Here is a 15,506-nt window from a genome sequence, read left to right on the forward strand (position 1 = left end):
CTCAATCGCTGCAAGACTTCAAAGGCTCTTCATTAAAGCTTTGCCTGGAGACCAGAGCCTCCCCCCCCCCCCTCCAGCCCCCCCATCCTCATCCTCCCCATCCGTCTTCTCTGCACCGTCTGTCTCACTCAAGTCTCTTTTTCTCCACCCTGCCTCCATTCAGCCATTAAAAACAAAAAAAAACAGCAGGTAGAGGAGTGAGTGAAAGAGAAGAGGAGCGAGAGAGACGGACAAAAAAGGGACACAAAGATCATCCAGTCGTGGCGAGAGAGAGAGAGAGAGAGAGAGAGAGAGAGAGAGAGAGAGAGACACGACTGCTGAGCTTGAACCGCCAGCCTCTTTTCCACAGAATCCATCTTCCTTTTTTTTGTCGCCGCTCCGGCTCAATCAGCGACGTCGCCTTGCCCTCCTTCTTCTCGCCTGAGCGATCGAGGCGGGGGGGGTGGGGAGGTGGGGGGGTGGGTGGGGGGGGGTGGATGGATGAAAAGGTTCACGCAGGCTTGAGAGAAGAAGCAGAATGGAAACGGAGCGTTTGAGGCCCCACGATGTGTCACACCACTCATCAGCTGTCACTCCATAACACCCTGTTACCCCCCCCCCCCCCCTCAAAAAAAAAAAGAAAGTCAATCCCAGGCCTGAGGAAACGTTAAAGTGTTTGACACAAGACTTGTTAAGTCGTTTGAAAAGTGTGATGTGAATCATAAATTGACTTTTAGAAAGGCACACTTCCCACAGTGTGTTTGACGTTGGGCTGCGCTGACGGCTTCGCGCTCGCCGGTTTCAGAAACCCTTAAAACCTGCGGCCTTGTGCGGTAAAGCCTTGCTCCACTGCGCAGCCGAGCGAAATCCAGTGGCGTGAGACGCGTCTGTTCATATTCTCTATAATCCCGAATCAGCTTGACTCATAACAACTTGGTCTATCAGCAAATGACATCAATGTGTACATTATCACAATGACTTCTTGAGGCGTATATCAGTGTTTTTCAACCACGGTGTCGCGGCACACTGGTGTTTCCGCGAGATATATTCAGGTGTGCCGTGGGAAATGATCCAATTTCACATTTTTTTCTAAAAAAAACCTTTGCTCTCACAGCGACAGTGTGTTGCAGAGTAATCGTGTATAAATACTCTTCGCCACTAGAGGGCAGCACAGAACTTTGCCGGTGAAATGTAAAGTGACAGACGTCAGTGTGGTTCATCTCCACCTCCTGCTACCATCTTGTATCAAAGTACTGTGTCAGTGACAGTGATGGAGAAGTTTTTGAAAAGGAAGAATGTGAACCAGGATCTCAGCTCTTCATCCATCAGGTCCAGGTTTCACACTGAGGGAGGCACTATTAAAAAAAAGTCCTTGGTTTCTGGATTTACTGGATTCCTGTTGATAAAACTTTGATGAGAAAGACTTTATATTGTTAATAGAGGCTACAGAGTTTCACATTTTAACATTTTCGGGTGGTGGTGGTGGTGGTGGTGGTGGTGGTGGTGGTGGTGGTGGTGGTGTGCCTCCAGAGTTTTCCAAACAAAAAAGTGTGTCTTGGCTCAAAAAGTTTGAAAAACACTGGTGTATATCTATATATACATGGTAAAAAAAAACTCTGAATAGAACATTATGGAGAAAAAAAAAACAGTTTCCAAGTCCCAGACACGCCATTTTTGTCACTTGTGCAGAATAAGTATTTCCTGTAGCCGAGGTGTGCGTGCAGAGTCGTGACGTTTCTGAAAACAAAAATTGCATTTCCCCCCCCGTTTCCATGGAGACGGCGCATTTCCAAACATTTTCAGTGGCTATGAGCACTGTATTATTTACAATTAAAGTTTTCCGGGTTACCCATTTGCCGACACACACACACACACACACACACACACACACGTCAATGGCCTCGGCGAAGGACTTTCCGATCATCGGACAAGATTGCGATTAAAGCCGCCAACCTCTGAGATTGGAGGGCGACCCGTTCCACCGCGTCATGTAAACAGATAAATCAGCTGCTTCGGATTGGATTCGTTAGCAAACAAAAGCTGGAGGAAGACGAAATGAGAGACGGTGTTTGTTGGCGCTGTCGTTTGATCGCCACTTTCAGACACGCGCCGAAACACATCAGGTCCAATCAATGTCGCCACCAAATGCACGCCATCCCCAGGAAACGGCAGCGTGGCTGATCATTAGCAGGATGGAGAGTACACACACACACACACACACACACACACACTGTCAAGAGAAAAAAAACACACGCCTTCCCATCTAATAGACAGCCAATCAAAGAAAAAGAAAGTGTCATTTTGAGATGTATAACCCCTGATTGGACGCGTAGTCTTGGACATCTGTCATATGAAATAACAGAATAGACTGAGATAGAGGAGGGGGGGAAAAAAGAAAACAACACGCTTTCTTTGCAGCCGGAAACACTGTCTGTCAAAAATGATTAAAATGCATCAGTGGCCATGATGGAAGCAGTGACAGCGAGCCAAAACAAACCAAAAAAAAAACACAACTAAATCTAATGACAATGATGCAGCTGAATTGCCGGGAGCTTGTTTCCGTCGCGCACTTCCTCTCACATGAAAGAGGTTTTGATGAAACTGTTCAGCTGCTGATTGTCAGCCCGACTTATTAGAAGTACAGTAACACTGAGATCAGGCTTGTTTATGTAATACGTCGCATTTCCGACTCGTGATCTTGTTTGACTCCTGTTACGAGGCGCCGGAAAAATATCCTCATGGTTATGAAACATCTTTACGAAAGAGTGATTTCTAATAAAACGGCATCAGATTGTTTCTAACGTCGGCTGTCGGGGGGGGGTAAACTTAAAAAAAAAAAAGAAGCTGGATTGAGCTTTAAATCTTCCCAAGAGCTAAAACCCATTGTTAAAACATGGTTAAGCTAAGATTCATGTTTGTAATATTCCTTTAGCAAGTTTATAACTTCCATATTCCTTCCTGTTGCTTCCAAACCAACAATGTTGAGATTTTTTGTCATTTTTGTAGCGCAAAAAATGATTAAAATGCAATTACTCAATTGCAATTGTCGTCTTATTCTTTCCATCTGCAGAAATATGCAGAAATAAAACAAGCATGATATCTTTAATATATTATATACTGTATCTCAATGAAAATATGAGTATTTCATCACTTTAACACTTTACAACTTATTTAATTTGAAAGAAACAGCATAAAAGGATCATATTGACTTCATAAGGTTCATGGGAGGACAAAAATAAAAGACACCTCCCGAAAAATCACCATAAGAGTGTTTACTGTTTGTATTGTAAAAGGTTGACGCTGGAATTTCCCCACAAACTAACCAATGATCTTTTATCGACGAATTTACGAGTAATTGAAAATACATAATTGTTTTTAGTGCGGCTCTGCAGCAGCGTCCTCTGATTATTTCTGTCCAGATCAGACTTCAAAGAGACCTCGCCCTCACGGCACTCCGTTTTCAGGATGATTTATTTGGAGATATGAGGCTTTCATCATCCGGCACCGCCGTTATTATGAGAACAAAGGCGGCCGGGCCAAAAAAACCAGGTCTCTCTGAGTTCACCCTCCGCCCCGGATGAATTTATAATCAAACAATGTGAAAGACAAAAGGAGGACGGGGATCGGCGTGTTGTGGCCATCCTGACCTTTCTCACCGAGAAGTCGGTGTATTTCATTTCAAAATTAATTAACCATCTCAGAAGATCAAAAAACCCCCAAAAACTTTCCACCGCAGCCTTGATCTTTCAAAGTTCGCCCGTATTCACTGCACTTTCTCCTGCCGGGAAAGATGCACAGGCGACGAGCACAGACGCCGTCTGTTGCTCGGATTTAACGGCGCAGAAATCCGGAATAAGTATTTCGGTTCCACGAGAAGAATCGCTCCCATGAGCCTCTGAGCAGAAAAAAAATCCATACGACTTTTCCCTCCCTGTAGCTTCAGATCTAATTAGTGCATCATGGCTCTCGACGTTTCCCTTCGCAGGAACCCTAATCAAAAACAAAACTTCAATTTTTCCCTCAACAGAGCCGGCGTTTAAATGAAATGATGGTAATATCATGTTACAGCCCATGGTGGAAAGGAGGGGGAGGAGGGGGGGGGTTGGAGATGAGAGGAGTGCCGGGGCGTTCATGCGACGGCTGCCGAGGGAATGAAATGATTTGCAAATCCCATCAAGGGGAAAGAAGGCGGCACATCGGCATTCATTATCGGCCGGTGTTTAATCAAGGCACCCGGTGATTAAGTGGCAAAGCGAGCTGCTCGTTGTCTCAGTTTGTCGTGTGCGTGGAGGGTTACATCAACCGTCAGACGAGAGGCGATCGGATTTCGGCAGGTTGGCGAGATGATTCGAAGTGTTCTTTCCTCTTGTCTTTGACGTTAGTTGGCGATCTTCAAATTGCCCGTAGGCGCGAGTGTCTCTTTCTGTTTTCTCTGCGAGGGAGTGCCGACCCGTCACTGATCGGGTCCAGAATCCCACGACCCGAAGCAGCAGAGATGATGCATGGACATGAAAAGTCCGCCTGAAGGACAGTGTGTGTGTGTGTGTGTGTGTGTCAACACCGAGACACTCTCAGACAGACGACGGGCAAATCGTGACCATATCTGTCATCTTGGCTCTCGTGTGGAGCGACGAGGCGAAGATCAGGCGCTCCTGCGAACGCCGACATCCTAATTGGTGTCACAACCGTGTTGGAAGTTCCGTGAAGTCGGTACACAAAGAAGGTACCCTAACACCTTTCCATAACTCCTTTAGGAATCCTCTTAACACCTTACCTTAACCCCGTGACGTCATCCAGGGGGTTAAAGTAAAGTCGATAGATCAAGAGATAGGAGGGACTTTTTGGGGGTACCCCAAGAATTCCTACGACAGCGACTGCAGGTGGTAGAAATCGTGTGGGCAAAGAAGCGTGATTGGAGGCAGCAGTGGTCTGTGCGGCTACTAAACACCTTCGAATGCTTCTCGTCTCAACACTGCCCCCTCAGTCACTGCTTGGTACTGCGCCACTCGTCCGTATCCACGAGAACAGGAAACCAATATGGATGAAATTCACCCGCCGATTGATAAGGAGGTGCAACGTCAAGACTCTTAGAATCAGTGTTGTGTGTGTTTCATCAGCGTGACCTACATTAATCCTCCGCCTCGGACCAGAAACCCAAAACTGTGTCAGAACAAAAGTGGGACAGCTGAAGATTTTCAAGCGCGATGTTTAGATTTTATTGGCACAAACCCTTGAAGACGTTGTTGGACGCGATGCGGCCTCTTTGTTCGGGCGGCCAAGCGGGACATTTTTGTCGGGGCGTGGTCATTCCCCCGGCTGATGGAGGCTGTAATGTGGAACATACGTCTTCATCCGTCCTCATCAGTGAGATTTTATGCTTCCAGTCACAAGAAAGTACTTTTGTTTTCCTGACACATCAGATTCGAGACAAAGCAATGCAGACATTTTTGTACCTTCTTGAATGACGTCTAAAAACTCACCACAAACACTTCGAAGGCCACGGGGCAATAAAAAGCTTGAAATATTGCTTCTATGACAAAGAAAGGAAAATATGTATTACTCACTTGTTCCTTTACGTGACTTTTTGTATTAAGAATGTAACGTTGGTTATTAGAGGCTTGGGGGGTTTTTTTTTTCATGAAAGAAAGTTACTTTTTTTGCAGAGAAATTGGTTTCTCATGTTTTCCTCACAGGACATTAAAATTCCACTTTCCTTTTAAGCAGTAATTGTTGGCCACATGTTTCTCCATCTCTTATCAGTTTTTTTTTTTCATGCAGCAGCAATAGTCTAATTGCTAAATATTTCAAACAAACCCAACAACCAACTATACAAAGGCAGTCAAGTGTCGCCCTACAAACGTAGAGGAGGACTTAAAATTGTTGAAATTCTCCAGTGGATCATCCAAACACAGCAAAAAATAAAAAAGTTATGCAATTAGTTCTTGCTCCCAAACGCCATAAAGCTTCGAGACCAAAAGATCCAAATTGCTTTTTTTTTTTTTTATGTTTTAAAAGGTGGAGATTAAAGCCCCACATTGGAGCAGTTTCTTCACACTGAGACATGATTTACCCCCTACGCATCTTTCAGCAGTAAAACCAAAAAAAACCTTTTTAGGAAAGCCGAGAGAAACGCTGCTAATATGGATAGCTACTCTGCCCTTTCTGTTAATTTAGTAAAGAGGGAAAAAGAGAGCGACGTCCCCTGCCAAGTGTGCAGAGACGACCAAATATAGAGGCCGTATGACAGGCTAACATTAAGATTCCCGCCTGTTCAATCCGATGGGGATTTATTTCTCCCGACTGGCTTCTCTGCTCTCGTGAATCAGTCCTGGAGGAAGGAGGAATGTCGCATAGACTGCTTTAAATCAACCACATTCTACGTATCGCGATCGAGATCTAAAGTGCAAAACTTACAAAAGCACGCAAAAGCGGCGCGATTCTGGGGAAACCGCCGCTTGCCAAGTCGACCCATTGTTTTCTGTCCATGTGGAAATTTGTGCTTGAGGTCGGCGCGAGCAGGAACTGAAGTTCGATCCTTTAAATATTTTGATTGGTGACCGCACGGCCATGGCGTGGCCTCGAGTGCACTTTGTGCTCAGTGTTGACTCAGAGCTGCAGGAATGAGTCCTGCAACCCGGAGAGAAGCTCACGTTTCAGTCAACGGGTTGTTTCTCCTTCTGCTCAAAGCGACGCGTGTCGATTGTACTCTGGTATAAAGAAGAGAAGAAATATACATTAAAAAATCTTAGGATATACTCACACTTTTGCAAACTCTTTGAGCTCAAACTGCTAACTTGCATATTTTAAAGTATTTTGTAGAACTATTGCAGTAAGTTCACTGCATACATTTACATGTGCAATTCGCTTAGCATTAGCATTTTGATTGTGGTTGTTTAATTTGGATTGAAAGTAGTTTACTATTGTGAAAAAAATGTTTTTTAAATGAAATCTGCAACTTTCCTTTCTTTCCTACATGAAAAAATCTCATTGATGAAAACAGTCGACCCACAAAAATAACTTTCTTTTAGCAGTTGGAAGCATGCTAATAAGCTAATTTTACTTGAACACTACTTGAATGTATGTATGTATTCATGTATGTATTTGACCAACTTTTCGCTAAAACAATTCAGGGTTCAGGGAAGATTTTTCATCGTTCAAAGACGAATCCATTAGAATTTGGGATACTAGATAATAAGATATTTAATCCATTGTCGACACGCTGTCTCCGCAGTGCTGTTGTTAGCCCTCTGCTAACATCCCGCTAACCCCCTCCATTCTCAGCCAATCACAGGACGACGCGTTCAAGTACCACAGAAGAACAGGAACCAACGGAACATAATTTAACTTTCGCATCGCGACAACATGAAGCAATGGAAACGATGGCGGGAGGGCTGTGGTGGTTCAAAAACCCTCGCAATCCTTTGGTTTCCATGGTGACGAATGTGGCGTTGGCGAAGGTATGAACTCTACACAGTGTCTGTTCCAGTTGCTCACATTTTAATTATTCTAATGAAGCAATGACCTCGATCATTTGGCCTGGTAATTTCTATAGTATTGATATTCGTGTCGAATAAAGGTGTATATTCCTGGTTTGGCAGGATTGGAGCCAACCTTTATTTTGACTTTTCGGCTTTTTTTAAAATTGGATTTGGGACCAGCTTAGCAGGGACAACAAAAGGCAGCTGTCTTCATGTTGGTCTCGAATCACAACCTGTTGCTTCCCTCCGGACAATCAGAGACGCCGGCTTTAACGTGACATTACGTTGTTTGCAGCCGCAAAGCGCCGTGCGGCAGCGGCGACCGCGGCTTCCGACCGACGCCGGGCAGGAATACACACTCGCCCCGAAGGTTGGAAGCGTTCGGCCTGGCGGCACTATATAATTATCACCGTTTTATTTGCAGACCTTGGGCTGCAGCGGGAATCACGTGGGCCCCCGGACACGGCGGTGCTGTTGTGTCTGCCTTGCCCTCGGCGCTACGTGTCCACTCCGCTCGGACTCGGGGCTCAGTCTCCAGCCATGAGCCCTCATGAGGCCTGACAGACTGTTTACCTTGGACGCCATTTCCTTGACGTTTCTGCATGGCCTGGCGCTGCTGACTACCGGCCGACGTCCGACAGATTTATTGAATTAGCGCCGCAGCTACAAAGGGAGAAAAGCAAGGGAGGAGGGGGAGAGAAGGGAGGAGAAATCAGCAAAGACGTGGAGGAAAAAGTTGGAATTTCCGTGGCTCCGGTCACCGTTGGCGTGTGAACGGGACACGAGTCTACGTTTGGTTTGTCTCCTGTCATGAACACGCTCTGACCTTTTGCTTTAATCCGAGGAAAAAGCAAACAGAAGGTAAATCCTGGCTGCACTTTGACTCGGACGGGGGGGGGGGGGCAATGGGACAAACACTTGCAACACAGCTTCGCAGACGGAGCGGGGGGGGGGGGGGGGGGGGAACGCCTCCTCCCATTGGCTCCCCGCTGCCACCGCCCCCTCCAAATGGGTCCGACCCCGGCGAGATGTCTCGTACAAACGGCCGCTGGGCAAATATCACCGCTGCACTATATCGGAGCACGCTGACCCGATTCCTTAGAGGGGAGCAGAGAGACGAGCGTTCACTTAAAACAACATGTGGAGGAGCGAAGGTAGACGTTCCCAAGTGATCCGGCTCCCCTCAGGTTAGATAGCAGAGAAGATGAAGTGCACACACACACACACACACACACACACTCATCTGGTGCTCTCATCCTTTCTCATCATCACACACGGTTTCTGCACACATGCAGGCCTTCTGACACTCATTTGTGTGAATAACTCCATTGTGTGAAGTGGTGGTTTGAAGGCTTTTAGCTTTACCGACTGATGAAATCCAGCCATAATTGTGGTTTTATAAAGCCGGGTGGTTTCTAGGAAACCATAGACTATGCACTTCGGCAGTTTTGTCTCAATATATTCAGAAACTCTTTCAAGTATTGTGTGAAATCTGTCGTTATATATGATCTTCGCTGCTGTGATCGACCTAATAATTATAAAAAAAATAAGAGAATAACAGTGTGCAGAGAAGAAGATGTATGTCGTGCGTGAGTTAAATGGTTGGAGAGAACTTCTGTCGGCGCTCGCCTTTATTTCCTCTCCAGAAGCACTGGAGACGCGGAGATTAATCCCCTCTGTGACTCTAATCTCCCTCTGTGACGGGGTGAGATTAGGCCACCAAAACGATACGCCGGGGCACGAAACCACACGAAGATTACTCATCTGCACATTGATAATCCCCTTAGACTTTAAGTAACGTAAAGAGAGTGTTAAAAGCCCGCCTTCCATTTCAAATGCCCCTCGATCTATTTATAGATCACGAGGGCAGATTGCTTCTTTCTTCTCTTTCGTCGTCTTTTTTTTTTTTTCTCTTTTCAAGCAGCCACAGTAAAGCCTTACCTTGGAGTAATTACCCAGCCGGGCGCTTTGTCGGAGACATTGTTTGAAGTGGCTAATGAGGCGGAGAGGAACGCGTCTGCTCTTAACTTTTGGAGAGGAAACCGTCGGTAATAGATCCCAGGAGAAGCGGTCGCTTCGAGGTATTTAAAGGGGGGGAAACTCCACAGTCAATATGTAAACTTAAAGCCACAAGCCGTCGCGATATTAAGAAAACAGCCCGGAACTTTACAGTGTCATTAAAAGATCTTCCAGCATTTTATTCTTCATGGGGAAAATAATCCACTGCTTCGCACTGAAGAACTATGTCACTCTGCTTATCAATATTCCTTCAATGTATTTTTTTTCCCACGCAAATAAAAGCAAATCAGAGTTAATCTGTGTGTATTTTGGAGCCGATCCAAACTCAATATAAAGATTGGAAGCAGATGGAAATGGCTGAGGAATAAAGAAACCTGCCGATTACCATTGTGGTGTTTTGTGTTTGTCTAATGAGCCTGAACGCTGCTAAAAGAGGGATTTTAAAGAATTTTTGGAGCAAAAGAAAAACTTTGAAGTATCTTTGTGATATCGTCTTTTACTTTTTTTCTCCTGCAGAACAGTTTTGCAAGAGTCAGAGCCTGAACTAAATGCTTAGATTAACCAAGTGGCTACCGAGTGCTCTAAACGTTAACAATGGACACTCTAGTGGACTGTCATCACAGTGACTGTCAAAATAAAAGCACCAAGAATATGGACTGGGTGTCACGACACCGTGGGAGAACCGTTGGGTCTGATTGTCTCTGCTGAGCATGTGCAGAACTAATAGTCACCACGGCCGTGGTGCACGTGACCGAAAGTAGCAGAAAAGTTGCATTTTTCTTTGTTTCCATGGAGACGGAGTCCGAGCATTTTCAAAAAGTTCCACCGAACGCCATCTGCCTTCATCGTTTTGATGTTAATGCTGCTTTTCTGGCAGTGAGGTCACTGGGTGACATTTCCATTTCTCAGCTTCGGTGTGAAACGGTAAATAAAGTGGAAAACAAAAAGTATTTGGACGGTTATTGGGGTGGGCTGGTTAGCGTTTTGTTCCCCCTTTGATGTTGATCAAAGTAAATAAAAAAAAAATGAATAAATAAAACGACTGTGGAAACATAGAGTTTCCACAGTCCATAGAGTTGATCGCGTGCAAGAAAAGAAAGTAGAAACTGCAAAAAAAATAAAACGTAGTATTTCCCAGCATGCCTTGTTCATTGTATATTTGATCCAGACTGTGGCGAAATCAGAGTCGACTCGGCTCGGCATGACTTTCATGTTGATTCACAAAGAAACCGGAGGACGAGACGAGACGAGCGACGCCCACAACACACACACACACACACACACACACACACACACACACACACACACACACACACACACACACACACACACACACACACACACACACACACACACACACACACACACACACACAAAAAGCCAGACGCGGTGGGATATTAGGCCACAATGTTTATTCAGTAGTGTTGTTTCAACTTATAGGTACAATACTGTCAGCTTTTGTAAGACTAAAAAAAAGTTACCATTACAGTCATCCATGCTCACAGAATGCCAGTCAAGTCGTTTACACCCCTCCTTTTGTGTTCACACCCGCCACATGCTCGCCGCGAGCAAGTACGTCTCCAAATGGTAGGCACTTTGAAGGTTTAAAACATTTGTGAATATACATTTATATATATTTATATATCTTTTCATATACTAATAAGCAATTGGACTCGAAGGTCAAGATTCTAATAAGAGAGAACGAAGAAAACAAATAAGAGTGAAGATGAAAGAAAGAAAGAAAGAGGAAACAACATGATGTGGCCATGATGGAGGGGGCGGGGGGGGGGGGGGGGGGGGGAGTAGAAATACTGTGAGTCTTTGGGTTTTTCCTTTTAGTTCAGTACCTTAGGTTTGATGGCGAGAAAGGATGGGAGCAGACGATGGAGAGATCACAGAGGGGGCGGTGGAGGACGAGGAGGAGGAGGAGTTTACACCATGTGATCTACTCGATCTACTTCACATTACTGTACAGCTGAGAAAAAGAAAGAAAACAAAAAAAAAAAGGCAACTTGACAAACCTGCCAGACAAATCGCGTCTCTCCGTAACGCGGCGCGATGGAAGCTGGGCGGCGTTCACTTTTCCACCCCGTTTACACGACGTACCGGAGAGAAGACGCAGGGTTTTTTTTTCTCTCTCCATTTTCGTTTCAGGAAAGTTTCATATTTACACAACAATGTTTTGAAAAGGGTGTAAGTTGGCACGCCTAAACCACTAGTGGGCGCTGTTGAACGTCCTTTTCACGGACATTCCAGTGGCCAGACGACCAAGTTGGGTTGTTATTGACGGTGACTGTCAAAATAAAAGTCCCAAGTCCCAGGAGAGCAAGGACTGGGAGTCGTGGCGACTTTGTTCTGATCGTCTCTACTGAGCATGTGCAGAACAGCTAGCTATAATGCACATGCGCCAGTAGCAGCATTTCCGAAAAGTTGCGTTTCTTGTGTCTGCACGGAGTCGGATTTTCCCACGGTTTGAAACGAGGGTTTTCCAAAACGTTTCACCTTGCCGTCGTGTTTTCAGTGGCACCCGGCACCGTTGTCATGGAAACAGACCCCGGAAACGCGAAGGTTTTTGCGTCGTCTCTTGAAAATTGTTGATTAAATGGGGGTAGATTAGATAGATTGGAAACCTGCGAGATCTCCTTCTCTTTAGAAAACTTTACATAGCCCTCAAAGTTTCTGCCTTGTCAAAGACTTCTCGGGGGGGGGGGGGGGGGGGCGTTGGCGGGGAATTCAACCACAAACCTCTGGCCTCCCCTTCTTTCTTACTTCAGTTTGGGTGCAAACATAAGGGACACAATCGAGGAGGAAGAGGAAGAGAAGGATGCGACTGCAAGCCACTGAGAGGACACACACACACACACACACACACACACACACACACACGCACACACACACACACACACACACACACACGCACACGCACACGCACACGCACACGCACACGCACGCACACACGATGTGCAATGTGGAAAGAGATCGCATTTAAATAGAAAAATTAAAGAGAAGTTCAGCGAGATATTAAAAAGTGAGATTCGTGATTTTTTTTTTCTCGAGCCCTGACACTTTTTTTTTTTTTTTTTTTTACTTTTAAAGACCAAATCCTGAAAATAAAAACATTAGCAAGAAAAAGAAAAAAAAAAAAGGTTACATCGAGAAGAGAACGAGCAAAAAAAAAAAAAAAGAGAGAGAGAATAAAACAGAAATGAGATGTTTGACTAAAAAGAAAACTGATGAGAGCAAATAATAAACATTGTAACCTGAAGGGACATTTACATTGACCATTAACAGCGTTAATATGACGACCCAAGAGCTTCATCAAAAACTACAAAGGCAATTTTTTTTTTTTCCTTTTAAACATCAGAGAAAAAAGATAAATTAATGTAATACACCTTTGAGAGATCAACATCAGACATGCTAGGACAAAATGAAAAGAAAAAAAAAATGAAAAAGTAGGTTTGATACAGAATAATTATATTCAATTATTTCCTTTTTTTTTTTTTCTTTACAAGTAACACACTGCTACGGTTAAAAGTAGTCAGCGACTGAAAACCGAAGCTTTCCTCGCCATTACAGATCTGTTTTTTTTTTGTTTGTTTTGTTTTTTTCAAATAATACACAAAATGTTTAAATATACTTGGATTGAAATGAGAAATGCTTGGTTCTTATTTTTGTTTTATTTTGTTTTTTAAAAAAAAAGGAGAAAGTAAAAGGTCTTAATTACAATAATCTATGCAAAAAGCTTTTCTTGAAGCCGATTTACCTCGATCAACCTTCTTGTGTTTGAAACGGTTGTTGTTGTTGTGGGACTGCGTTTCGTCACAGTCACTCCGGGGGGCGGGGGCGGGGTGGAGGGTGGGGGAGGGTCGATCTGGTGATGGAGGAGGGCGGGGGGGGGGGGGGGGGGGGGGTGTTTATGCATAAAATTCCTTGGTTGGGGCCTTCTGGTAGGCGGCGCCGGAGGGTTTCCTCTCTCCCAGGTCGTAGCTGCCCTCGTCCTTCTTCCTCATGCGGTACACCAGCAGGAGGATGAGGAAGATGGCGAACAGGAAGCCGATCACGCCGCCTGCGATGACAGCTGAGGGAGGAAAAGACAGTGACAGTTTGAAAAACCCAGGATTTATTATCCCCCGCCGTGGCCGATAGGCCCCGAAGTCCGTACGTCCGTCCGTTCGAACGTTTCTACCTATATCTCTGCAACCCCTGGGCCCACAGTGACCAAACTTCACATGTGGATACATCTCAGAGGGGGAAGGGATACTATGGTGGCCTTGACCTAATTTGCATATTAAGTAGGTCACAGGGTCACGAAGTGCTTAAAAACACATTTTGGGCTCTGGAGGCCTAGGTTTTTGAGCTCGGGCTCTGAAATTTTATACACACATGATACACACTCCAGGGATAACCTCCAGTACACCAAGTGACTTGCCCTTGACCTTGAAGATTGGTAGGGTCTGAAGTTTGCTCGTCATGGTTGCACAATACATGTATCTTCATATAAACATTTCTCCTCATTTCTCAGCAGTTCCTGGGCCCACAGTCACCAAACTTCACACATGGACACTCCACCTGGGGAGAAGGGGCACCATGGTGACCATGACCTCATTTGCATATCAGGTCACAGGGTCACTAAGTGCATAAAAAACACCCTTTGGGCTCTGGAGACGTATTTTGACATAGCTTATGAAGAAGACCTTTCAGATTCTACATAATTATCTACTAGGACCCATGGAACACCCTCTAGTGTACCAAGTGTGCTGCCTTAGAGCTGGCTTTGTGAGAAAATATAAAGCCCTCCGGCGGGGGATTAGCCCAGCAACGGCCTTCTTGTTTCATATTGTACGGGAACAATAAGCTAAACTTTAAACTGTCGTGATTCAGAATCGCCCCACAAGGGGGCGCAGCACAAAATGGAAGATTTTGATTGTCGTCAACGCAGGAGACCAATATAAACCCACCTCTGTTATATTTAGCCCGTTAATGGGACGAGTATAAACGTTGAACGTCGTGTGATTCACAAAAAAAACAACCTGTATTTCATTTTCAATGCGGCGTGGATGTTTGTAGATGGTTCCACGCTCGTTTTCTATTTTTCACGTGAGCAACGGAGCGCTATGCTAGCGCTTTCCACGACTGACACCCACCAAACCTGTCGTAACCTGAAGGTACGCTCGGAAGAGGAAGTTGCAGTATGAAAAAAGGGGTCAGAAGTGGCTTAAAAAGAGATTTTAAGGGGGGACTGGATATGTGAGAATACCAGGTGATGACTCCTTTAAGGCCCCTTGTACAGTGTTTCAAGTGAGAACGGATAGTTTTTGCGTTTTCGTCTCAGAAAGCGTCAATCCATGTCCATGACATTAGAGCCTTTAAGCCACAATGAAATGTGGTGTTTTCTGTCTTGTTCAGTCAGCCCTAAGACGCTTCCCCCCCCCCTCCCAGCTGGTCCTGCTCACATCACTTCAATCCAGCCGCAAGTGATCAACATTAATAGCCGAGAAGCGTCGAGGAGCTGAAACCGTCACAAACGGACGTAGAAACCAATCGCGTTACTTCCTCCTGATGGAAAAAGTCGACACTTCGTCTCAAGAGACGCGAGGTCAATCACTCCTCGACGCTTAATTTCCCTCCCTCTAATGTGCTGGAGGCTTTAAATGTTGGTGGTCCATTAGCAGGGCATTAAGGGTCTGCTTCCTGATTGGTTCACGGAGCCCTGCTGGCCTGAGTGTGGTTGGCTGGCGGTTTGAGGGGAAGACGTTTGCGGTATTGACTTGGTCCAAAAGAAAATAATCACATTAACAGCAACGCTGGCTTGAACCGAATCTGAACTGCACATCGTTTATAGCGCCTTGAACTCATTCAGCTTGAAGTTTGGCTGGAAATGGGAGGATAGAAATCCTTCTTAAAAGGAAACACCATCACTGTTTTGATTATTCTGAGCGAGAAAAGACCCGTTCTGGATCAAGGTCCTAATGCACCTTATTGAATCTGCAATGGATCGACCAAAAGACAAGCATCCAAGTTGAAAAATAG

General features: G+C 45.1%; 1 protein-coding gene across 1 annotated transcript in view; it reads right to left on the minus strand.

The window, feature by feature from the left end:
- Positions 1-10,871: 10,871 nt before the first annotated feature.
- Positions 10,872-15,506, minus strand: part of sdc2 (syndecan 2) — a 51,549-nt gene continuing 46,914 nt past the window's right edge. Inside the window, exon 5 of the mRNA XM_080515527.1 lies at positions 10,872-13,554. Within this exon, the coding sequence (XP_080371653.1) occupies positions 13,391-13,554 (164 nt within the window). The 3' untranslated portion in view covers positions 10,872-13,390. The remainder of the gene's footprint in view (positions 13,555-15,506) is intronic.

The sequence above is a fragment of the Blennius ocellaris genome (assembly GCF_963422515.1).
Source record: "Blennius ocellaris genome assembly, chromosome: 20".
NCBI classification, from domain to species: Eukaryota; Metazoa; Chordata; class Actinopteri; order Blenniiformes; family Blenniidae; genus Blennius; species Blennius ocellaris.